The sequence below is a fragment of the Pempheris klunzingeri genome, chromosome 3, assembly GCF_042242105.1.
Source record: "Pempheris klunzingeri isolate RE-2024b chromosome 3, fPemKlu1.hap1, whole genome shotgun sequence".
NCBI lineage: Eukaryota > Metazoa > Chordata > Actinopteri > Acropomatiformes > Pempheridae > Pempheris > Pempheris klunzingeri.
Window position 1 is genome coordinate 19181948 of NC_092014.1, and position 25038 is coordinate 19206985.

The 25038-nt window shown below is 39.7% G+C and overlaps 1 protein-coding gene across 1 annotated transcript in view; it reads left to right on the forward strand.

Annotated features, from left to right (window-relative positions):
* Window positions 1–25038, forward strand: part of LOC139222351 (zeta-sarcoglycan) — a 273275-nt gene that overhangs the window by 185160 nt on the left and 63077 nt on the right. The window contains exon 4 of the mRNA XM_070854258.1: window positions 14640–14727. Within this exon, the coding sequence (XP_070710359.1) occupies window positions 14640–14727 (88 nt within the window). The remainder of the gene's footprint in view (window positions 1–14639; window positions 14728–25038) is intronic.

Sequence of the window (25038 nt, forward strand, 5' to 3'; positions counted from 1 at the left end):
GGTTACATGGTTTGCTCTTAATAGAGCATACAATTTGGCAGACAAACAGTTGTTGTTTTGAAGGTACGGTTTGGATGGAAGTACTGTATGAGGAAAATTCTTGCAGCACTTAGAGAGCCTCCCCTTTCATTGGAAAGCACTAAGAGCAGCAGTATTCAGACATTTTTCCCCCCTTGATGTCACATGGTGTGTTGGATAAAATTATAAAGTCCCTGTCTGGGTTGAAACTGGCGGTTGCTCCGGTCATTAGTCCTGCCATTCGCAGCAACATGCACAACTTTAAACCAAAACAAAACACCACAGCCATAAAGTAACTGAATTGAAAGAGCTGTATTACTATGACCACTAGCTATCACTAACTAAAGAGGACATACAGTACATAAGAGGCTAGCCCAGTCATGCCGTTCACATAGAGAGAGAAGAAAGTGATAAGAGATGCAGAGAGTGGGTACTGCAGTTTGTCATTAATAACACACGATGCAAAAAGAGCAATGAAGGAAGACAGAGCAAACACTGGCTGAACCTCTGAGAGGATAAAGACCCAGATCAAAGTACAGTAGATGAAACAGAGGCAGGAACCAAAACTGACGGGGAGTCCTGAGAAATAGTTTGGAGAAAGTGAAAGAGAGAGAGAGAGAGAGGGCTTAAAATCTCAAGACAACAAACAGACCAACTATTTGCAGCTATTGTTGCAAAGTTGGAAGTTGGAATTCTTGGTGACTAAAAGGCAAAATCAGAAATACTAAATATCAACGTCTATATATCCACCAGACATCCCAAAAAATCTGACAGGGCCAACTGCAAATATGATCTACATTTATTGTGCATCATCTTGAGGTACTTTTAAGTTGTATAATATGATACCATAAAAAATGTCTGACTGACCACTCCACACAGATCTTATAGAGGGAAAAGTAAAGTACAAGAAAGTGAATAACACAGCAGAGGCAACTAAGATTAAGGACTAAGCACTGAGTGGAGATCAAAGCAAGATATAACAAGAATGTAAATAAGCAGCAGGTCTTCAGTAGTGCAGAAAACTGTGTTGAAAGTTAATTGAAGAGAAGACAGTTGAATGAGAGATCAAGAGAAAAAAATAGATGACAGAAAAAAGAGATGAAAGAAGTATGATTCTCTATTTTATCCCTGGGAAAAGCCTCATGTTCACATTGTTTCTTTCTGTCCTGATCCCATCCTTGGACACTGTTTCTTGTAGAGCTAGTGTATTTGAAAGAGTCTCACCTCAACATTTCTAGTCATCTGTTTGTCCTGTCTCAACATTCTTATCCTTGGATCCCAACTACAGGCGTTTCTTTCTTGTTCCGACATTGGGAACCAGTCATCACTACTCTGCCATAGTGCTCCTTATTCATTCATCGTTTTTTAATATGCCCTTACCTTCAGCACTTTCCCTGGAGGAAATCTATGATGCAGCGGCAAGTGCTAACATTACTTTTATATCTGAAGGAACTCTTCTGAGCCTGGTCTCTCGAGGACAGAGAAATACTTTGGCAAACAGCCATCACTTCATTGTGATTGTTTATCAGTAGCTGTACACACTCCTGAAGGTAACGTGATATCCACTGTATGTTTAAGTAAATAAACAACTTGATGTATGACATATTTCTAACTGTGTATTTTGCTATTTACCATATTCAGAATTTTAGGCCCCCTGAAAGTGGCTGCAATCACTATAATATCAATGTTTTGGTACTTTTCACCGCTCTCTTTGCATCGTGTTTGGCTACAGCAGTGCTCTAAAAACTCACTGTACACTACCTACTCAGCACAAAGTAGTAGCCAGACAAAGTTAGTGACTGGATGGTAAACATAGTTTTAGCATTTAGCAGGCAAGGAGCCAGATATTTCCCCCAGGAATTCAGAGACCAAAACCAGAGCTTAAAGGAGAGTGAATAATCGAAGTAATTTAGGAGTGAATTGAAGTGAAATGTTCAAGTAACACAAAGTTTAATAAGAAACATTTTATTACATAAATTGGGCAATAAGGCTCACGATTAATATCACTATTTTTTAGGATGTGCTGTATGACACATTGTATAAGCAATTTCCCCCTGGGGATTATTAAAGGGATCCTGATTCTGATGACAAATATCTTGATATATACACATTGTCTAACCTGAACAACAAAACACTAAATAATTGTATTAATTAATGTAATTATATTAATTTTAGGATTATAGTTTTATATATATATATATATATATATATATATATATATATATATATATAGAATATTTAGGTTCACATATTCACATGTTTTTAGGGGCAAATGCAATGAAGTACTTGCACTGTAGATTCTTGATTTTGAACTTGATTGTATGGGTATATGTAAATATTGTCTTCACAACTTTTTTGCTGCTGCACCCGCAGGTGGCCATGAAATCAGTTATTGCAGGTTTAAGGTCACATGTAGTCTATTTAAAAAAAAATGCTTGTAGAGATTTAGAGAAGGAGGTGAAGAATAAATCAATGTTTTTTTTTTTGTATGCGGCTCATCTTCTATCCGCTGCTCCAACCTCACATATCGTCACTTCATTCTTTCTTTTCATTCCGTCTTTTTCCACTAATTCCAAGATGTATTCTTTTCCATGCTTGAAAATCAATTCTAGCCTAAGCTTGTGTTGGTCTTGTCCTGTACTTTAAATCCATCCCCAGTGCTTTCTCTCTAGTCCCATTCTTGACCTATATGTCTAACATACCATTTGCAGAGGTGATTGTAAGACCTATTCTTCTCTTTTGCCCCATTTATTCAAACTATCTCCATTAAATACCTTTGTCATTCAGACTCAAAATGGAATAACACTTTATTTGCTGTTTCACTATGTGTGTATGCAGACTCAGAACCTGGTTTATATCATTTCAATGACACACATCTGACCTATCATTGTGGATATATAATGACAAAGTCACTCATCTCTCTTGTCCCTTGGCTGCTGATGTTTGATGTCAAACAGAAATTAAGTTGTGGCCAACCTTTTTGTAATGGGTCCTAATGACACCATTTTCACTGCATATTAAAGCAAATCAATACATTCCAACAGGTTCATTCAACTTCATGAACCTTTCTGTCTTCCTTATGTCTTTTCTATTGCACCAATTCCCAGTCGTCCCTCTCACACTCTCCTCATTGTTGTCAACCATTCCCATGTCCCATTTTTTGCAGTAGTTCGCCATCAAGAGAATCCACTTCATCTCTCTCATGTCCCGCCCTTGTAAACCATCCCCAGTAATTATGGAGGCAGCCACTGAACTGGGGATTTCATCACATGGCTGAGAGCTCTGCAGAGATGCCAACATCAGGAAATCCCTGTCACAGCAATGAGACGCTAACAAACCACAAGACATATTGAACTGCTAGAAAATGAGCCAAAAAGCCCCGAGGAGCTTTGATTAAAGACTCAGTTTGGAAACCAACGTGAACACAAAGGTTGCCCTGCAATGAGATGGTGTTTAAAAAAAAAACAATTATTTTCCTCTTTTAATTGTCTTCCTGCAAAGACTGACAAAATTGCAGTAAATCTGCACGGCTAAACAAGCTTAGTGATTTATCATTTCACACCAAAAGAGTTAATTGTTACGCTTGATTGGTTTTTGGCATAGCATAAATTCTCAAGAATCCAGTAAGATAAACACTCTGAAACTTTTAGTCCATCTTAAAAAGTTCTGAAAAATCTGCCCAATTCCCTATTCAAAGTGTTTCTAAGGAGACAAAGAATTGCACAGCATTTTTTCCCTTGTACTATTTAACAGGATTGGGTCTTTATAGAAAATAAGAACATGAAAACTCCCACCAGCCTCAAGCCCCCAGTGAATCAGAGTATTCAGTTTGAAGCAGCCACATCCCTTCCAACACTGCTCCTTTGGGGGGAGAGAGAGGCCCAGCATACATTATTCAATAGCTATGACTGTGGGATAACAAGCTGGTGAAGCTGAGCTGGATAAAAGACACATAAGTAAGTGTCTAGAGGGCAGACAGATATATATTTAATTGACTGGTCACTTAGGAACATAACACATGTTGATGCGTTTAGGCACTCAGCGCGTCACATTCTGGCCCCTCTGTACATCAATAACTGAAAGCTATATTCCAGTCAATTCTGGTGTAGTTGTTTCATTTCTCTTAACTATGACTGCACTGCCTGTGATGTAGATCAGGTTTGAAACCAATAACCTTGAGGCAAAGGATAAGCCAGTTCATTCTTGCGTTATGTTTCCCTTAGCGATGAGAACTGTGATCAAGATTAGGACTGGAACTGACAGGCTTTAGGCAAGTAATAGATCAGTAAGGTAAGTGCTGTTTATATCTGCTAGCTATGAAAGCTATCTGATCTTTCTTGCTTTGATGGAATGGTTTGTCCTGACTCTGTACAGGTGACAAGGTTAAAGAGAAGAGTCTGTATAGCCATTAAAGGAAAAATGGGCTTTTAACACACACATACACACACAAGCACCCATATGCCCCACACACAAGCACCCATATGCCCATGGGTTTGGTACAAATGAAAAAGGATCTGTTATGATCCCCCTGGGGAATTGGATGGAACAGAGCCTGCTAGGAAACTACAGGAGGAAAGAAGGATACCAGAGAAATAAAACATGTATAAGGAATAGTATCATGCTAAATGAATTTTATTATTACATAGATTACTATTTGGAATCCATGACTCTACAGCATCTGTCTCAAAGGCAGTGTGCCAGTGAAAGCAGCAGAACACCAATCATGTTAGCGTGATGAATGAATGAACCAAACTTTTGGAGTAGCTGGTTTAAGTTTTTTATAGTAGTATAGTAGTGTTCAGGAGATTGCAAGTCAGTGTGTGTGTGTGTGTGTGTGTGTGTTTCAGCCACCCAGTGCAGGTCTCAGAAACTGACCCTGATCAATAATCTATTAGCAGCAAGGCATGTCTGTGTAAGCAGGCATAAATACACACACACAGACACACACAAGCACATATTCATTCAGACACAGCTGAACAAGGTCAACTGTTGGCACATACACATATATCACATACACTTATTGTCTCTGACACAAGGCAGTCTTCTTCCACACCTGCACACTTACACACACGCAAAACTCTATTTCTTTCACACACAAAAGCAAACTTCTCCGGAGTTAACTTATTCCTCTTTCACCTCAAGTATTTGTACCACAGGGGAATATTTCATGGCAAATGGAGCATTGCAACTTTATCTGCTCTGCTCTGCTCCTCTCCTTCGTCCTCTCCACTTATCTTGTCTCTTCTCCTCTCCTCAACCATGCCACAGGACATAGTAGTTGAGGCAAAAGTTCCTTCTATACAGACAAATATGTCCGTAGACGTTTGTCCATGTTGACATTTATGCTCTTCGTATGTGTGCATAATATGTTCTTTATGTGTGTGTATCCTCTTATTCAAGCTTGCATACTTAATAATGTTACATGTATGCATAATGACCTTTAGTGTGAGCACATGTGCTCTTTAGACCTGTAGGTGCGGTGCTATATATGACGCCACAATGCTTGATATAATGTGTATGTGAAGGTGGCTCAGGGGCTCAGTGGTAGGCATTGCCGCACAGCAAGAAAGTGCTGAAGTTTTGAAGCTGGATCCTTTCTGTGTGAAGTGGGCATGCTCTCCATATTTGTTTTTGTTGGGGTTTTTTTGGGTGCAAAACTGCCCAAAAATGTGGATGTGCTTTAACCTTGTGATGTGCTGGTGACCTGTTAAGGATATATCCCAGCCTTCAGCCCCTATAGGACACAGAATATGAATGGATGGCTGGATGTTTGTCAAGGTTTGGAATATTTTCTTGGCTCTGGTAAAAACTATACTTCTTTTAAAATAGCAAAATATTACGGTTACGTGATTTATAGCCCTGCATTACATTAGTTCCTCCGACCTGTCTGGCTATGGCCCTAACTTTTGCGTACTCCTGTATCTCTTCCTGTGCATCTGCTTTAATGAGGAATAATTGTCTCCAAAAGTTCTCCAAGTTTAGGAGTAGATTTTGGGTTTGGTTTAAAAGAATAAGCATTCCAACAAAATATGCAGCTGTCATTCTGCAAACACCAAACAATACCAGTCCAACATGCCCTAATAAGTGAGTCAGAGACAAAAGAAAACAAAAAGGAGAAATGGCTACCAGGTGGGAGTTAAGGAAAGTTTTATGCAGTTAATAGCGTGCACATAGTTTTCTCTCCCTCTCTTTTTTTCTTTCTACAGTGTCTTATCAAGTCCTGACAGGTTTTATTCAGCCCCGACAGAAATTCTCACAAAAAATAGTTGACTAATGCCACAACAGGAGTAATAGTATCCTCAGATTGTGTGCTTAAGACCATTATATGAGAATGTGTTCCAGAGCACTAATCTGAAATGTCATGTAAAAATCCCTCAGATGTATTTTATCTCTAAGCCCTTGGGCTGGAAGGTATCATTTGTAAAACCTCACTTGCAGGATAGTATTTGCAAATCTGTGAAATATGAAATATATAGATAGAAACTCTGAGCATGTCTTTCTTTCTTTCTGTCGTACTTTCTTTTTTTTTTTTTTTTTTTTACCAGAGGCTACAGCAAATGCTCCTTTGGCCACAGATGTACTGATGCACATAGGAAAACATGCACGTTGTGTGTATATTTCGTTTTTATAGGATAACCTGAATTACACATAGTAAAACTATTTTACATAAATAACCTCCAATTTGTTGAGCAATATCACAAAAGTGGTTCATCTAACTTTAATCTCCTCTAGTATTTCAGCTGGCATTTTTTCCTCTAGCTGTGTGACTTTGTTGACTGGTCCCTTAAGCACCATACATTATCATGGAAAAGCAGAAAGTAGAGGGCTGACGTAGCAGCTTCTGTTTATAGATCTATTTGGTGCGTCTATCTCCAAAACAAATGCTCTGCGGTTTACCCTCCTCTGCCTTCCATCTTTATCTTGCTCTTCCTCCTTTTTCCCCTCTCCTTGCTTCAAGATTTATGGCTGTGCAAGCCTGAAGCTGGGAGGTCCCTGCTTACCTCTACTTCTCGTTCCAATCCTCCAACTCTCTCTTTCTGTGCCCCTTTTTCCTACGGCTTTCTGCTCACTCAACCTCTTTTTTACCCTGAGCCCACCACTCCCACACCGCCATCTGTTTAACCCCTCGCTTTCTGCATCCATTTCCAACTCCCACCCCTCTGGTATCAATCTGGCAGAAAGAGCAATGAGGCTCGGTGGCCCAATGGAGCCTGTAACCCCAAAAATGCTACAAGAACACCCATTGAAAGATTTGTCATTGTCATGCCAAAAACCTGCATCTCCACCCAGTAAACTTTTCAGGAATAGGAACAAAAGCAGCACTTTATAATATCAGCCCACATAAACATCTAAATGTATTACAGTTTTTTTTTAAAGTGGTTTTGCTGCAGAATCATGATTTTGTTTCCATTTGTTTGAAATGTTGTTGGAATGCAGTAAAATAAAGCATTTGCTTGATTTTACAATGCAAAGCTATGAGTATTTAACTTTAGTGTGCTGTATATGTTAATGTAAAAAGCATTGAGACTGTACTGGTGTTTAGATCCATGTTCAACTGAAACTGTTGTGTATAAGTGACATCAGTGTGACATCAGTGTCACAAGAAAATGAATGTGACCAATTTTTTTGTTGAATGCGGATATGCCTGAAGACAGGTTTATCACACTTCTGTCTGACCATCTAAGAGAGTTGTGGACTTTGCAGCTAAAAACAGCCTAGAGGAAAATATTTTAATTATCATTTAATTAGCTTTTGGTAGCTAGTTGCCATAAAAGATTATTGAAAAAAAAATGCTCCAGCATTTTAAAGCAACATGTGGAGCTACAAGTACAACACTGTCACATCAGTCCAACAATGAGTGACATCTGATTCTTTACATCTGATTTCCTCAGCAGAGCCCTGAGACAGCTCCATCCAAAGCAACAAACCATGTGACCTTAATATTCTTGACTGTAATGCAGCTGTTGATGTGGTTAAGTATACAGCCAACGTGACGGTTCAGATAATCTTTCTGTAGTGCTAGTCTCACCTTATTCTGTTGATGTCTGCATAGGATTCTGACTGCTTACTCTACATCACAACCCATCTGACTGATGCAAGGTGAAATTAAGGCTAGTTTATTAATATATTCAGTCATCCCCAAACAAACCAAAAAGAATTCATAGAGGAATCTGCCACCACAAGTTACGTGTAAGACAGGAACTCTTTGTTAGGCAAGAGGATGAAACGCCAACGCCCCCTTTCTCAAGCAGAAAAAAAGATTTTCAAGCAACACCTGAAATAATACCTGAAATCTGGTGTCATTGGGCTGTATACATGGTTTCCAGCAGCAGCCCAGAGATTGGCCAATGAGAGCCAACATCGTTGCTCAAATAGTCTAATTCAATTTTAGATAAGGTTTTGCACTCATCGTGACACTTTGGAGACAGCAATATTAGACAGTGTGATCATTCAAGAGTAATTGTAATTTTGCTGTAAGCTGGCTTTTCAAATGAATGTATTAATTGCGTAATTTAACATAGAAACCCCATTTCAAATATTCAGATGTACCATGACTGGTGTTTAATGTCTCTGACACAGAGTTCCCCCATAATTGCAGTCGTTTACTGAGATCCGTGACCTTTGATCTCATGCTTGGGCTTTCAAAATTGCAAGTCCACATGCCCAGACATGTAGACACACAATGATCTGACATGTCTTGACTCGCCTACTCTCGTGCTATCTGTCACATTGAGATTTAAATTGGTTGAACTGATCACAAAACTGTTGACGCAAGGCTCGCACAGGACACGGATGAAATGTTTAATAGATGATAGGGGCTCTGAATACACATGTAGACCCTTGAACATATTAAATTGAAGTACCCAGAGAGTAAGCTTTTCAGTTTATTTTCTGTTGTTACATGGCCGTGGGGACTGAAAACAACAAATTAGCACCACACACCAACAAACACATCACTTATTTAATAGTGCTTGCTAATTAGCTGAATTAAAGTCGAAAGAAGAATGGAGGGACACCGCAGGCACTTTATCACATACTGTTTGATTGGTATTTTGTTTTAGTTTTGACTGTATACTATGTATATATCATTACTAATACATTTTAACTACTGTTTCTGGCTGTCTTAACTCCTCAGCACTTTAACTCATTTACCGCCTTATTATTTGGGATATATATAGTCTACAGTTCTCTTAAATTAAGATTGTAATCCTCTCTCAAAGAGCCCCCAGTGTGAATTTCAGTACCTGAGTTGAATCTAGCCTTTTATTGTTAAGTCGATCTTTTCTCACAGTATATGCAGCATAAAAACCTAGATTTTCATGTTTGCATGGTATGAAAATCACTTCATAGAGACTTTAATTGATATATTTATAATATCCTCTCAAATGTGAAAACGATGTTGTTCCAAGTGATGAACCTAAAGCGCATTATCACATGAATCTGCAGCTACTCTTGGCTTAACAGAGCTTCATAGTAAGTTTCAGCTCATTGTTTAGCAGTCAAACACGCATCTTGATTGTGACTGAATGAAAAGATGGTGGCTTTTTTGACAGTCAGAGAGACAGGAAGAGAATGAGACAGGCCAGAGAGGATAGCTGAAAGCTTTTATTAGATTGACAGCTAAAAGTATCTCTTGTTAAGCGCATGTCCACAGCCTTTTAGAGAGAGAGATAGACAGCTGGTGAGACAGGTACTCGTAAAGATATAGTCAGTCGGTCTAAAAGCTGTTATTAGGCTGATGGCAAAGATGAATCAACTAAATGCATCTTGTATGAGGTTTGAGATAGACACCATATGAAGTTAGACAGCAAGTGAAGACCGACCATAAAGGCCACAGACAGGAGAGCTGAAAGCTGTTATGAGGGCAATGACTACACACAAGTAGCCAATCACATCACTTATGAACCTTCTGTCCAGACTTGTTTAGGCTGAAAGTCAGACGTGAGGTCAGTTTGTGAGACAGCCAGTGTGACAGGTAAGCTGAAAGCTTTTATTAGGACCCATCTGTACTGATGACTGGAGGCTTGATGATGAGCCACCAGTCCACAGCTTATTATTACCTGACTAATTACACTGGCCACCTCAGGCTGGCATCCCTGTGCCTTTGTTCATAATCAAAGTGAAATTAAACTATTAACTGAATTAATGGCGCTGTGGTGTATGTTGTGTCATCTCACAAGAGAGAGCATGTGTGTGCCTTTAGCGTAGTTACTTGTGCCTCTGTGCACACTTCACACGATGAGGGGAGATTTATGTGTGAGACACTGAGCACAAAAGCCAGAGGGACAATGCAGTGAACGGGAGAGGGAGATAAACGAAGAAGTGAACTGAGCATAAAGTAAACATCACAAATGATTATGGTCCATTTGACGAAGGGCCTCATGTGCTCATCAAACTGCCCCCCAGTACCACTGCTGTTACCATATGCATTTACATATCTGGTGATTGGCCAGCAGTGCAGAGAGGAGAAAGGACCAGGGTTTGAACTTGTCTCTCATGTTCCACTTTTTCATTCTTTACACCACTATTTCTGTCACTTTTTGCATCTACAACTAATTGTATCACTAAGAAAAGTGTCTGTATGACAGCTGTCTTTTCATCCCGTCTTTGACTGTAGCCTTTTGGAACAGCTGTAAACACTGCTATCTCCCCATGTCATACAAACAAGTCCTGTGGGAGCAAAATTAATACTCTGCAATATGATTTCAATATAGTTTTAAATAGAGCTTACTTTTGCTCAGTGTTATTCCATTTTTAAACCTGAATTGTTTTTGGTAAATTTCAAAATGGGCTTGTTTTAAACATGTGACTTTACAGGCTCGTCTGTCCGGGGATATTTCTGTCTCTGGACTTTGATTAATTTCCTATAATTAGTGCAGGAAATTAGGGAAAAGTATCTTGCTCCCACTGTCTAAAAAAATGGAGCAATTACAAAATGTTGCAGGCACCTTTTAAAAAATAATAATTAGTGCATAAAGTTCCTGTTTTTAATGTGCAAATTACCCCAGATTAAAATGCAAAAAGTAATGACCACCTTGTGCCAACATGAATAAATAAAAAACGAGAAAAAAAGAGAAATGGGCAATCATCTGTTTGTGTATAGAATACCGTCTGCATGTGTGAGAAAAAGCAGGAGACAGTTTTAACTATTTATGCTTTTATTTAGCTTAACTCTTCAGCCTTTGTGTATGTATAATGCATTACTTTATAGATAAACTGAGAACTTCATCATAGTCTTCAAAATTAACTACTTTAGGGCCTTTTTTATGCATCCTCTTTAGAAACTGTACAGGCAGACCTTTCAAAATATTTGGTCTAACTTCTATTTGTATGGTCTGAGGCATTGCATGTCTCTGCTTAGGTGTTTTTTCAAAATTATATTACATCCCTAAATTTATTGCCTGCTGGCAATTTGAGCATGAATAAAATACAATTATAGACTTGAGTTTCCAGCACTACAACATTGGTTAGTAGACTGAAAACGTATTGTCTTGATACTCAAAAAATAACTTTGTTTGGTGCATTGTGGTCAATTGTGCAGTTTAACATTAACATTAGCTAGCTAACATTTACTGCAAACTTGCTGGCAGTTTTAGGGGCATTCTTACATTTCTCTTGGAGTTTTAACCTTTGCCCCAGTTAATTTCGGACACAGACAATGACGCATATAGTGTGGTTGATGTTGCAATTGAATCATTGTGAGGCTGCTGTTGATTTGCCACAGCAAGATTCGTTGGCAGTGAGTACAAGAATCTGTGTATGTGTGTGTTCATCATGCCAATGACACAAACACACACACTTTTCATAGTGCATTATAATTCAAACACAGATTGAATTTCTAACATCAAACAATGTTAAAGATGATGTATGCATTACCCAAAGGAATATCTACAAAATGAAATGATTATCATTCTGCAGTGTACAAACCTTTTCAGTACGACTCCAAACGCATGACCAACATCAAACTAACATCAAAATGAGAAAACATCAAACTGTCATCAAACATCATGCAAACTTCAATGAACATCAGAACTTTAAAGAGAGACTTTCATGGAGCGAAATGAACCTTTAATGTCACTGAAAACTAGTAGAATAGGGTTTCAGTACAACATATATAGCCAAATAAACACATAGAAGTGAACTAAATTGAGAGACAAATAAAAGATTAAGAAATAATAAAAATAGTGTGGAAAAATGATTACAGAGGAGCGTTTGTCAAACTGTACACGGTATATTCATCTTTATCACTACCTCTCACTACCACTCTTATCTATTTTTTCTTTTGACCTCTATTTTTTAATGCAATGACTGCACTAAAATATCTTCAGTAACTGGTATTTAAAAGCTGCAGCTCTTTGCAAGTCAGTTTTCACAAATATGTATTTTTATATGTGCATATGGGTTTCTAATTATATGAAGCTCGTCTCTACAGTATGACCCATTTTTGTAACTGGATGTGCTGAACTAATCACATAGCACCCAGCACATTTGTGCACAGTGCCTGTTGAATGACAGAGTATGCATCATAGAAGCTCCCCACATCACTTCACATCGCTTCTACAATCATAGTGAATATTGCACACTTGAGTTACCAACAGTATGTGTAATGCCTGAATGGATTTCATCAGGGTGTTGTGTTGCATCTTGAGTTGCACAAACATACCAGTAAAATATCCCTGCCCATTCTTCAGGTGTTTTCTATGCTGACTTAATTCTATGATTCTGAACGCAACTGAGTCAAAATTGGTATCTTAGGTGACAAGGACATTTACATTTTGCAGTTGATGGTGCGAACTGTGATTATTATTGACAGCTTCTAGGTAGAATAAACTATTTTCTCATCAAGGACTATGACTATTGTTTCACATTAGCACCACCAATCACATTGTTTGACGTCAATCAGCTGTTGTGTAAATAGGCATTAGCAGCTATTTAATATGCAGCAATTATTTACAGCTCATGTTTCCATGCATTTGCATATGAGTGTTTAATCAAATAAGATTTTCCATCTATGGTCGCACTTCTAAATGACAGAGTCCTGCACTAGACGAATAGGGTCAGGCCCGTTCATGCACACTGCCCACTGAGCTGAAACGATTCAAGGCATATTACATCTGTCATGCTTTACAAAGCGCCCATCGCTTTAAACAGAGTGGAAAGATAATATAGTGAAGCCTATCACACGCCCCGTTGAAAATAATTAATCCAACACACATGGGTTAGGAAACAGATGAGAGGCAATGCACAATAAACCATGTGGAGCACTCATTTGTTGTTTGGCAAATTTGTTACCTGACTCTGTATGAGTGGGTGGTCTGTGTGTGTGTGTATGTGCACAGAGGCTGCAGTGTTCATGAACCTGCACCTGAGCACCCATTTGGATGTGTGTTCACATCTAGGATTTGTGTACGTTTGTACCTGTGTACATCACGCACATGTAGTAATGCGCAAGTCCTGTTTATCACTGCTTGTTTTGTGTTTTGTGTGACTTTTTTTTTTTTTTTCTATGTGTCCATAACTTGGATCTGTTCCTCACTCTTGTGGTAGTTTATGTTTGTGTTTGCGATCAGGCCATCCTGGGAATCTCTGGACGCTCCAAAATGGAGCTGAGACAGGTGTGACATATTAGAAATTTGGTCTTGACTCGCATAAGCAGACCACAAAACAATGAATACCTTTCCATAACAAATAGCAAAATAGAGAGAGAGGGGTGAGAGACAGAGATTGAGAGTGAAGAGGAGGGGAACGAGAAAAAAAGAGGATTTTTTCCATTTCAACGGATCAACGACTTTCCAATTTTAACACAATTCTCATTTGGAATTCAGACCAGAATGCAGCAAGATATTAATTTGGGGAAATCAACAGAGAAATTGGGTCACCTGTGAGCTATTCATTTCATGCTGCCAAAACAAATAAGCAATTTAAAAAAGAGAGGGAGAGAATTGAAGCCAAAGAGAATAAAAAGAAAATTATGTCAATGCAGAGATACAGTGGAAGAGGTAAGAAGAGCAGTAGAAGAAGTTGGTTAAGAATGATTTTGACTGATACACAGTAGGAACAAAGAAAAGGGGAGATGGGGGCAGAGAGAGAGACAGTAAATTGTTAGATTGAGATTGGAACTTAATGAAAATGGCAGTCATGGAGTTTGCATTCATTGCACCAAACATCCACTGAATGTAAACTAATGTGGGCTCAATCAGACTCTAAAAGATGTGAGCAGAGGTCAGGGTTGCGGTAGCTTTTAGCTCATTTAGGTTGAGAATAATTGAATTGCAAGCATTCACAGACACACCATTAGAAACAAGCAGGTACACTCAGAAAGAATTCTATTTTGAATAGGTTATGTAAATTAAATGCAGAGTGTGTTAGGCTGGCAGAAGAGAGGAGTCAAGTGTGAATGCTGAAGGTTGATACAGATTAAGGTGGTATTGGTTATGCAGGTTAATGTAGTATTGACTGGTGAGCGGTGAGGGCAGGGGCTACAGGGTAGATAAAGAAAGCAGAGACCACAGGTGTGAGTATGGAAACTGAAAGTGTATCAGTATACATGGATCTGTTTGTGAGAGTGCAAGAAAAATACATTTTGCTGTTTTAATCATTTTCTCTTCCTCTCCCTTTAGGACAGTCCACTGATCCTCCAGTCAGACAGAAATGTTACTGTCAATTCTAGGAATGATCAGGGACAACTGACCGGTCAGCTAACCGTGGGTAAGACGCACGCGCACACACACACACACACACACACACACAGTACTGAGGCAGGTGTGAAGACATGCTGCAAAGTAAGAATGCTTTCAAAAAATATATGGTTAATTTTTATTAATTTACAAAATGCAAAGTGAGCAAACAAGAAAAATCTAAATCTCATCAATATTTGCCTTGTGCCTTCAAAACATCACTACACTAGCACAGTCAGGGATTTTGTAAGATCATAGTCAGGTGTATGATTAACCAAACAAGTGCCAATTATCATTAGTTTCATATGTAGGTTGAAACACAGTCATTAACTGAAACAGAAACAGCTGTAGGAGGCTTAAAACTGGATGTGGAACAGTCAAACTCTGCTACCAAGGTGAGGTTGTAGAAGACAGTTTCATGTCACAGGTCATTATGGCAAGACTGAGCACAGCAACAAGACACCAGTTAGTGCATCAGCAAAGTCTCTCCCAGGCAAAGATGTCCAGCAGAAACAAGTGGGACCCAGGTACACCCATCTACTGTTTGGAGAAGTTTGGCCAGAAGTGGTCTTCATGGAAGAATTGCGGGCAAAAAGCCAAACCTCTGACGTGGAACCAAGCAACTCAACTATGCAAGAAAACATACGAACTGGGGTGCAGAAAAATGGCAGCAGGTGCTCTGGACTGAATATTTGGCTTTAGCAGACGTCAGTTTGTTCACTAAAGGGCTGGAGAGTGGTACGATAATGAGTGTCTACAGGCAACAGTGAAATATGGTGGAGGCTCCTTGTAAGTTTGGGGCTGCATTTCTACAAATGGAGTGGGAGATTTGAGTTAATGGTGTCCTCAATGCTGAGAAATACAGGCAGAAATGTACCCATCATGCAATACCATCAGGGAGGTGTCTGATTAGCCCCAAACATACAGCCAATGTCATTAGGAACTATCATCAGCGTAAAGAAGAACAAGGAGTCCTGGAAGTGATGGTGTGGCCCCCACAGAGCCCTGATCTTAACATCATCCAGTCTGTCTGGGATCACATGAAGAGGCAGAAGGATCTGAGGCAGCCGACATCCACAGAAGATCTGTGGTTATTTCTCCAAGATGTTTGTAACAACCTTCCTGCTGAGTTCCTTCAAAAACTGTGTACAAGTGGACCTGGAAGAAGTGATGCTGTGATTGATTTGATTTAGATGTTTCTTCTGTTTGCTCACTTTGCATTTTGTAAATTGATGAAAATATATTTTTAAAATATTTTTAAAATATTTATATTTTATATAATTTTATATTTTTATACTTTGCACAGTACTGTACACACATACATTCACACCATACAAAGACATGTCCACACATATGACATTAGCAGTAAACATTTTCTTTTTTGAAACAACCTCCAAACTGGAGCATTTCTCCAAGACTGTCAGTTATATTGCTTTGTGTGTGCTTGAATTCCTAAATGCATTTTACGTCTTTGTGTTTACCAAACTAAATGCTATCTGTTTCCATTAGTGTATCTCACTGAGGCTGACAGCTGTGCTGTTTTCTCAGCTAAACTATTTTTCCCAAGCTCTCATTGGATTACTGAGCACCCAGTGTCTTACAGACAACGTCACTCAGCAGACATATGTCATATATATATTTTAATATGACAAATTCTTATGGGGCTCAATAACTTAGAAACTTAAACAAATTAATCAAAATATTTTTAACAAATCAGATATTGTAAAATTTGCACATGGAGAACCCCAGTGAAGAATAACAGAAGAAAATCTACATATATGATGTGTCCGTATTTATAATGGCTTTATGTTATGTCAAGTTTATCTTTGTATGGTTGGGCCAGTGGAGACAGATCAGAGTCAGTGTCTCTTGGTTCTGCTTATGATGTGTGTTTTCATGGAGTGGGTGAGGTAGAATAGAGAGCCGAAATTGACACAGAGTGTCGGAGTTTGAGGGAGAAAGGAATTGCTGGCCTCTGATTATAGTGTTGCCGTGGTAAAAAGCAGTGTAGATGGTTGAGCTGATTATGGGACTCAAAGGAGGAAGACGAGAGTGTGAACTGTAGAGCTCTGATGAGTGTACCACCGTCAAGGTATATTTACAAAAGCCTTGAATAAAGCCCAGTATTGTGCTCTAGTTATAGGTAGGTCATTGTAAGATTAAAGCTGCAAGCAGCGTTGGAGGGCCCTCGCACCTCCGTGCACGTCAGGGCATGCGGCGGCTCCGTCCTGTGCCGGACTCTGACCCTTCCACGCAGCTCAAAATGTTCATGTATGTCGGACAGCGCGTGAAGGAGTTACACGTCACTTCCTTCCCATGTGGCGCCAGAGAACAGCCACTAATCACGTCCTATATTCCAGTATATGAAGTGTTGACTACACTGTGAAAATGTTGTGCAAATCAAATGATCATTGCCATAGATGTGTTACTTCCTGTTGCCACCAGGTGGCGCAATGACTGTGGTCACTAATTGGCATCTAGATATCTTCAGGTTGGGACTCATATTAAGCGTGACAAGTTTGAAAGAGATTGGATAATGTACGCTGAAGTTATAGCAGAGCCGGACAGTCATCAAACTGTATAAATTTGGTGAAGATAGGACCTTGTACAGTGGAGTTACAGCACTTTTAATGCTCATGGCGAAGGAAAATGTATTATCGAAATCGCCTGTTCGTCACGGCAACAGCTTTTGACGGAGACTCACGGTGTTCGCTCCAGACCAACATCAACATCTTGAGGCTTCCCTGACCAAATTTGAAGTGGATCTGATCAACTGGCTGGTCTTGAGCCATCATAATGTAAAACATAGCATTTCCTGTCACCACCAGGTGGCGCTGTGACTGTGAATGAATATTGACATGTAGACGTCTTCAGGGCGGGACTCTCATCAGACATGTGAAGTTGGATCATGTACAGTCAAGTTATTAACAACTTCCTGTTTCATGGCGAGTCATGGTGAGACACTGAACTTTGACAGCTCGCCACGCCCAAACTGTTAAGATTCTGTAGAGACTTTTAATAACTTTTCATCATTGATGCCTTCTCTACCAGCTGACCAAGTTTGAAGTCGATCGCTGGAACCCCCTCGGACTAGTTCGTTCATTTACGTCCCCTGTGAATCGCCAAAAATGCGTGAAAAATCCAATATGGCCAACTTCCTGTTGGGTTTAGATCATTGCTCCAAGAGACTTTTTGTGTTCGCCTTGAAGAGATATATGAACCCTCCGAATGTCGTACATGTACATAAAACGCAGTTCCGGGGCTGAGTTTAGGTGGCGCTACAGAGCCATTTTGTCACACCCATTTGCGAAACCTATGAAATACGTAATTTTTCACCACGACTGAATTTTCTGCAAACTTTCATGACTTTTCGTGCATGTTTAGGCCCCCAAAAATGCAATTCATTTGCCTAAAAAAGAAGAAGAAGAATAATTCCTTGCATTTCAACTATGTTTTTGGCCCCCTGGTCTCCTGGTTTTTTTCATTTCATGTATTTTTTCGAGGCCTACCTGCTCGAGGCCTATGAGGTCCGTACACCTCTTGGTTCTTGGGTACTGGCCCGTTTCCTCCCTTGCACATTTTTCCCCCACGCAGTTTCAATAGGGTCCTCGCACCGCTTGGTGCTCGGGCCCTAATAAAGGTGGCCAATGCTGTTGATATGCAAACACTTAAAAAAGCAAAAACTAAATAACTGAGATAACAGATAATTATTTTGAGGTTAAGTTGTATCTTTTACATTTCTATGTAAACGTGACCCAATACTATTTTACCACTAATAATAATTCCCGAGATTCCCAACATCACAATATCTTAAAGATTGAATGGGGTCCAGATTTCTTATATTCATATATGTGTATATATATATATATATATATATATATATATATATTCATAAACCCATAATTTAATTTACCTCTCAAAGTGCATGCTATTTTTTCTAATCCTATACGATTTGCCATATTTTGAACCCAGACACCACGTTTATTACTTTATTCTAGTTCAGAGCATTTAGCTTTTTTCTCTCAAAGTAAGAACCATAACCTAAACAGGTATCAGGAATATTGTTGTCATATTTATCTAGTGTAACCGGGGTCACAAAAACACATAGGAGAAGCCAGAGCTTAGTGTTAATTGTTTGTTCCTGAGCCTTAGCACAAGCTTACCTCCGATCTTCACTGGTAATTTTCTCCAAGTTCCAAGTTCCCAGTTTAGACTCTGAGCTTTCAATAGACCCTGATCTGAGCCAGTTATAGATTGATGATATTAAACGTCCCCTGCAATTTTTTGTTGTTGTATTTTGAGGTACACCAGACCACACTGGAGAATTCTGCCAAATTATATTGTTTTACAAAGACCGATCAACAGCAGCCTCGCTGAGATCAAGAAGTAGGACTGCAGAAATATTATTAGTCCCCCTGGCATTCATCAGAGTAGTATGACAGTGGTTAATATCACTGGGCTGGGACTGTACTTACAATGTTGCTTTTGATACTTTGGTATAGACTTTATTAGTCTACTTAAAATACAAATAAGAGAAGCAGCAAAGCATCAAAAATGTTCTCATTAGAAAGAGAAGCTCTGCTCTCCAGAGTTAGTTATTGGAAAACTTTGGTTTTATTGATTTGAATTTATTATAATTGTAATGTAATGTAAAATCAAGCTTTTCTTTCTCTTTACTACAGTATTTTTTAGTTGTTATTGTAAGTGTCACATTGTGCTGCTATTTTGGTGGTTTGTACATCAGTCTTTGATAACCATTGCACAGATTTGTTGTGGAAAACTCTTTTGGCTTTTAGATGAGCTACTTAGTCAGTTGTACTGTGCAGAATATTAAATCACCTGTCAAGGGTGGCAGTATAACCGGTAAGAGTGGAAAGACTTTGGGCAGTTGCTCAGCGAGAGATGTGAATATGGAAATATAAATGTGCTGGATATTGTGGCATTAGAAACAAGAGAAAGGCCTAATAGCAGTCCTAATTTCACATAAAACAGGGTAATTAAGTGGTCTTTCAGAGATGGTGGCCCTGAAAGATCTTCTTTCTCTAGTCCCTCTTTAGTCTCTTCATTAGAAACGTTCAGTAGGCCGTCTCAACAGTGTGAGTATATCAAACAGGATAACACTCTTTTGTATGTGGTTCTAACTGTGGTCTTGTGAGGCATGTTGCAGGTGCTGTTATACTCGCAATATGTCACATGGTTTTTACAACCCAATGATTGACTTTGAAAGTGCCTGTTCTTTTGAACTAATTAAAAACTATTTCAATTTACCACTGACGACTTTTGTCAGCTTTATTGACCTCTGATTAGCTTCATACTACACAAAATGCGTTCAAGGAGATCAGACACGGTAGTGTTAACCACAAATTGTTGTGACTTTTTGCAGGACAAATCTTATATAATTGGAATCACTGCATCACTGTCATCTTTATATTGGCCCATAGTGAGTTTAGATTGCCTTTACCAGGCTTCATGGCATTTTTGTCCCCTAAAAATGAATTAAGTGGATTGTTTTCCTTCTCTTTTGTCAGTTTAGTTTGGATGAAACTACTGTTGATATCTTGCAGCTTATTGATGCCATCACAAACATTTTCTGATTCAGCATGACAAGCCACAAAATGTTACACGTGTGTGGCAGGTTAGTGGAAAATGTGGTTGCATTTAGAAATTAAACATGACATGCATCAAATTACCTGTCTGTGTTTTTCTGCTTTTCACTACTTTCATCCTGAAAGCATTTGCTGATTTAGAATTCATTATTTGCTTCCCAGCTGACACTTTGAATACTTGAGGAAGCAGACATGTAGGTTGCAAATCTGGGAGGACTTTGAATCACCAATAAAAAGCAGATTAAAATCCATCATCATGGGTGGATTGAATTATTAGAATCATTAATTTGTCATTACCTAACATTGGAGCATGTATGGAAAACATGATTTATCTGTGTAAGTTGCCATCATAAAATGAGAAAACTATATATTTTTTATGGTTTGTTAGAAATGAAAGTATCATTCCCTTGACTGGATTTTATGTGTTTGGTGGCGACGCCAGAATTCAGGATGTTTCGGACACAGAGGGTTTAGCATTGCCGTTGCCAAGTAGCATTTACAATGCAATGGGTGAGGTGAATGTTTTTTTTCTGGTAAAAGGCTCCTCTTTACTGCAGCATATACACTCCTGATCAAAATCTTAAGACCGGGCGAAAAATTACAAGAATTCACATTTCGCATTGCTGAATCGTAAGCAGGTTGCAAGTAGAGCTTCAAAATACAAAAAGAAGAAACAGGAGCAAGAGACAAAGACTAGGCAATTTATTGAAAACTGCATTTAAACTCTAACAGGCTGTTTTCAGCTGATCAAAAGTTTAAGACCATAGCCTTAAAATGTCAAAATCTGCACAAAAATCTGGCTTTCATGAAATTTTCATTCAGGCATTAACACTGCCATGACCTCCTGATGGCAAATGCAAAAAGGCTTTCTGTCTTTGACCGTGGCAGGATTGTTGAGCTGCACAAGCAAGGTGTCTTGCAACGTGCCATCACTGACGAGTTTGGACAGAGTAAGACAGTCATTTTACATTTCTTAAAGGGTTATGGGACAAAAAAGTCAAGTGGTAGACCCCAAAAAATTTCACCTGCGCTGAGCCGGGGGATCCGACGGGCTGTCCATGAAGACACAGGCCAATCCTCGACCCAAATTGAGGCCGTTACTGATGCTGACTGCAGCCCAATAACCATAAGACAGCATCTGCGAGAGAATGGCTTAAAGAACAAAAAACGTCTTCAAAGGCCACGTCTCCTCCCACGCCACAAACTTGCCCGTTTGGACTTTGCAAGGGAGCACCAAACATGGGACATTGAAAGGTGGAAGAAAGTTTAATTCTCTAATGAGAAAAAATGTAACCTGGATGGTCCTGATGGCTTCCAACGTTTCTGGCATGGCAAGGAGATCCCACTGGAGATGTTTTCTACGCGGCACAGTGGAGGAGGCTCCATCATGATCTGGGATGCTTTTTCCTTCAGTGGAACAATGGAGGTTCAGGTTGTGCAAGGACGTCAAACAGCGGCTGGTTATGTGAAGATGTTGCAGCAGGCATCCCTCTTGACTGAGGGCCCTCGCCTGTGTGGTAATGGGTAATGGGTAACTGGGTATTTCATCAGGACAATGCTGCAGGTCACAGCGCCCGCCTGATGAAGGACTTCTTCCAGGAGAATAACATTGCTCTTTTGGACCATCCTGCGCGTTCCCCTGGTCTAAATCTCATTGAGAACGTTTAGGGGTGGATGGTGAGGGAAGTTTACAAAAACGGACGTCAGTTCCAGACCATGGATGCCTGTCGTGAAGCCATCTTCATCACATGGAGGAACGTTCCCACCAGCCTCCTGGAGACACTCTCATCAAGCATGCCTAAACAAATTTTTGAAGTGATCAACAAGAACGGTGGAGCCGCTCACTACTGAGTCCTTTTTTGGCACTTTTAGTTCTGTTTTGGGGTTTTCTTGGGCTATGGTCTTAAACTTTTGATCAGCTGAAAACAGCCTGTTTGAGTTTAAATGCAGTTTTCAATACATTGCCTACTCTGTATTTTTTGTCTCTTGCTCCTGTTTCTTCTTTTTGTATTTTGAAGCTCTACTTGCAACCTGCTTATGATCCAGCAATGCGAAATGCGAATTCTTGTAATTTTTCCCCCGGTCTTAAGATTTTGATCAGGAGTGTATATCTCCTGATTCATCTCTTGATAGGCTGGCCAGGCACCTCTAGTGTCTTTATACACACAGAGCATTTCTTTCTTTCTTAAAGAAAACCTGATTTTCACAGATTTCTTGTCTCATGAATCACTGTCAGGGTGTGGTGACAGTTTCAGCAAAAGTGACAAAAAGCTATTTTGATAAAAGTCACTCACTGAATCTTTAACTAAAGATATTTGTTAAAGATTTGTAGCCATTGCTCCAGTAGTGTCAGGTAGTTTGTTCCACATTTCACACATCTGATAAGAGAAAAGCTTTAATTTTAGCCTTGGCAGGACATAATTTGTGCCAGGAGTTGTTCTGATATTGACAGAATGTTTCTCTCAACAAATGGAGTCGTCATGAATAGCTCTTGGTTATCTCTTATGGTGTACATCCTAATATAAACTCAAAAAGGCTCAATCACAATCAAGAGTACCTAGAGTACTATATGATTCAGCTACTTTGGTGTGGTACGCATAAGACAGTTCTAGGTGCCTTACTCTGTGCGTTCTGAAACCTTCACTGCAAATATGCTTTGTCAAGTTTAAGGCCAAACTCTTTAGAAAAAAGCATGCTTTCACTTAAAACAAGCAAATTTGGTTGCCAGTGGTCGCTCCAAGCTTGCCCAGCTCCTCTCTCAAGATATCCAAGCTTTCATCAATGGATTGCAGTCGAGCAATTTCTACTTCCATTGTTGGCTAATTCCTGGGAATGGTCTAGAATCTTCATTGATGTACTTTAGGGCCTTCTTCTTGTCGTTTACACAATTGTTCCCATGCTACCATTGAAAGGGAGGCCACTTTAATAAATCAAGGCCCACTGGAATCCACATTGTTGGTAGCATATAGTTTGCTGGCTGATATTAGCTGTGGTTTGTGTGGATGGTTTAATTAATCGACTAATTACCTGCTGCTTGTTAATGTTAGAGTGTGTATGAGTGTGTATGAGTGTGTGTGTGTGTTCGTGTGTGTGTGTGTGTGTGTATGCGAGTGTGTGTGAGAGCTACCCAGGTCAATGTGAATCAGCGGGCTATTTGGTGCTCTCCTCTCCACGCTGCTGTTAAGTTAACATTGTAACCGAAGACACAGACTCTACAGTGGGCCGGCTCTGTTACTTAACCTCAACTCCTCTACTATGTCTCCAACTCTGTCCCCTGGACTTTTTCAGATAGCAGCTCTGGCCCTGTCCTCCTGACAGGCGGACAGTCACTAAGCTAACAGCTCGCTTGTTGTGACTCTGGTGGGCAGATTTCCACTTGGAAGGTTTGAAATCCCTGACAGCTCACCTCCTGCTGTTAAAACTCCCTAAAGCTGCTTTCCTCACCAAGAAAAGCACTTTAATGCTTATGTGTATCTGAGTGAGTGTGTGCCTGCGTGCCCGTCTTGCAGTCAGCAGAATCAGTCTGTTTTAAAACTAGACAGCCAGACAGCCTACTGCACCTAACTTAGTCAGGCTGCTACAGGACGACATGAAGAGTGTAACTTGTTCAGTCAGAAGCACACTTGTTTTGGAGGGAGTCATGCACTAGTGATTGCACATATGTTAAACTTCCACTTGAACATAAATACTGAATTATCTTAGTGATATGCTCTGTGGGACACACGCTCACAGAAACGCAAATATACACGCAAACCCCACTCACACTCTTTGGGCTAAGATTCCCCAGACACAGGAAAACCTGCCAGGCAAGTGGGAGTTCCATCGATAACCACTGTGTAACATACAAACACACATTAAAGACCTCAGCAGCTGGCTGATGGGATGGGATGGCACAGAATGAATCCCCCTGAGGAGCGTCTCATATTGGGCTCCAGAAATCCCTTTGTCTCCTCCTGTTGCGTCTGTGCTGACTCAGCGGCACATTTAACACACACACACACACACACACACACACACACACACACACACACACAACCAAAAACACACTCTCCTCTCTCTTTCTTCTGCATCCTCATGGGAATACTCCTGAAATCCTGAAAATAAGGTTACTTCTCTTCACCAGACACTTGCCACATCAGAAGCAGAAAAGTTCCACCTCAGTAAACCCCTTATTAGTATTCATCACTGAAACTCACCAGAGGAACAGCTCAGTCTAGCTTGTGCAAGAGGTACAGGATCATCACGGTCAGTGGTATGGAAAGGTGAAATGCTCACAAACGTCTGAGCTGGTACATTAACATAGAATACCAAGACACAGGTGTACTGACACCTTGTTACATATTGGATGCTAAAATAGGCACTAATTTGAGCTACTCAAAAATGGAATGGAGGAAGGAGAGAGAGACCGCAGTGCTGCGATAACATCACTGCATGTGGGCACAAAATGAAGAGAGAATGTATGAAGAGAAACAATGAAAATGAATAGAGATGTACTGATCAATATAAATTTTAAAGTATATATCACCAAAATACCAGTTTGGAGGGCAGATTGATCCTATTTGATCTTTAAACAAACTTCTTTTGTGAGGTGCTTGGGATTTCTGTTGCATGTCTTCATTGGGTTGACAAAAATGACTTATTTAGGTAGAGTTCACACCTTGGCATCTTCGATTTAACATTGTGAAACAGATAGAAAAACACACACACACACCTACAATCCTCTGCATTTACCCTGT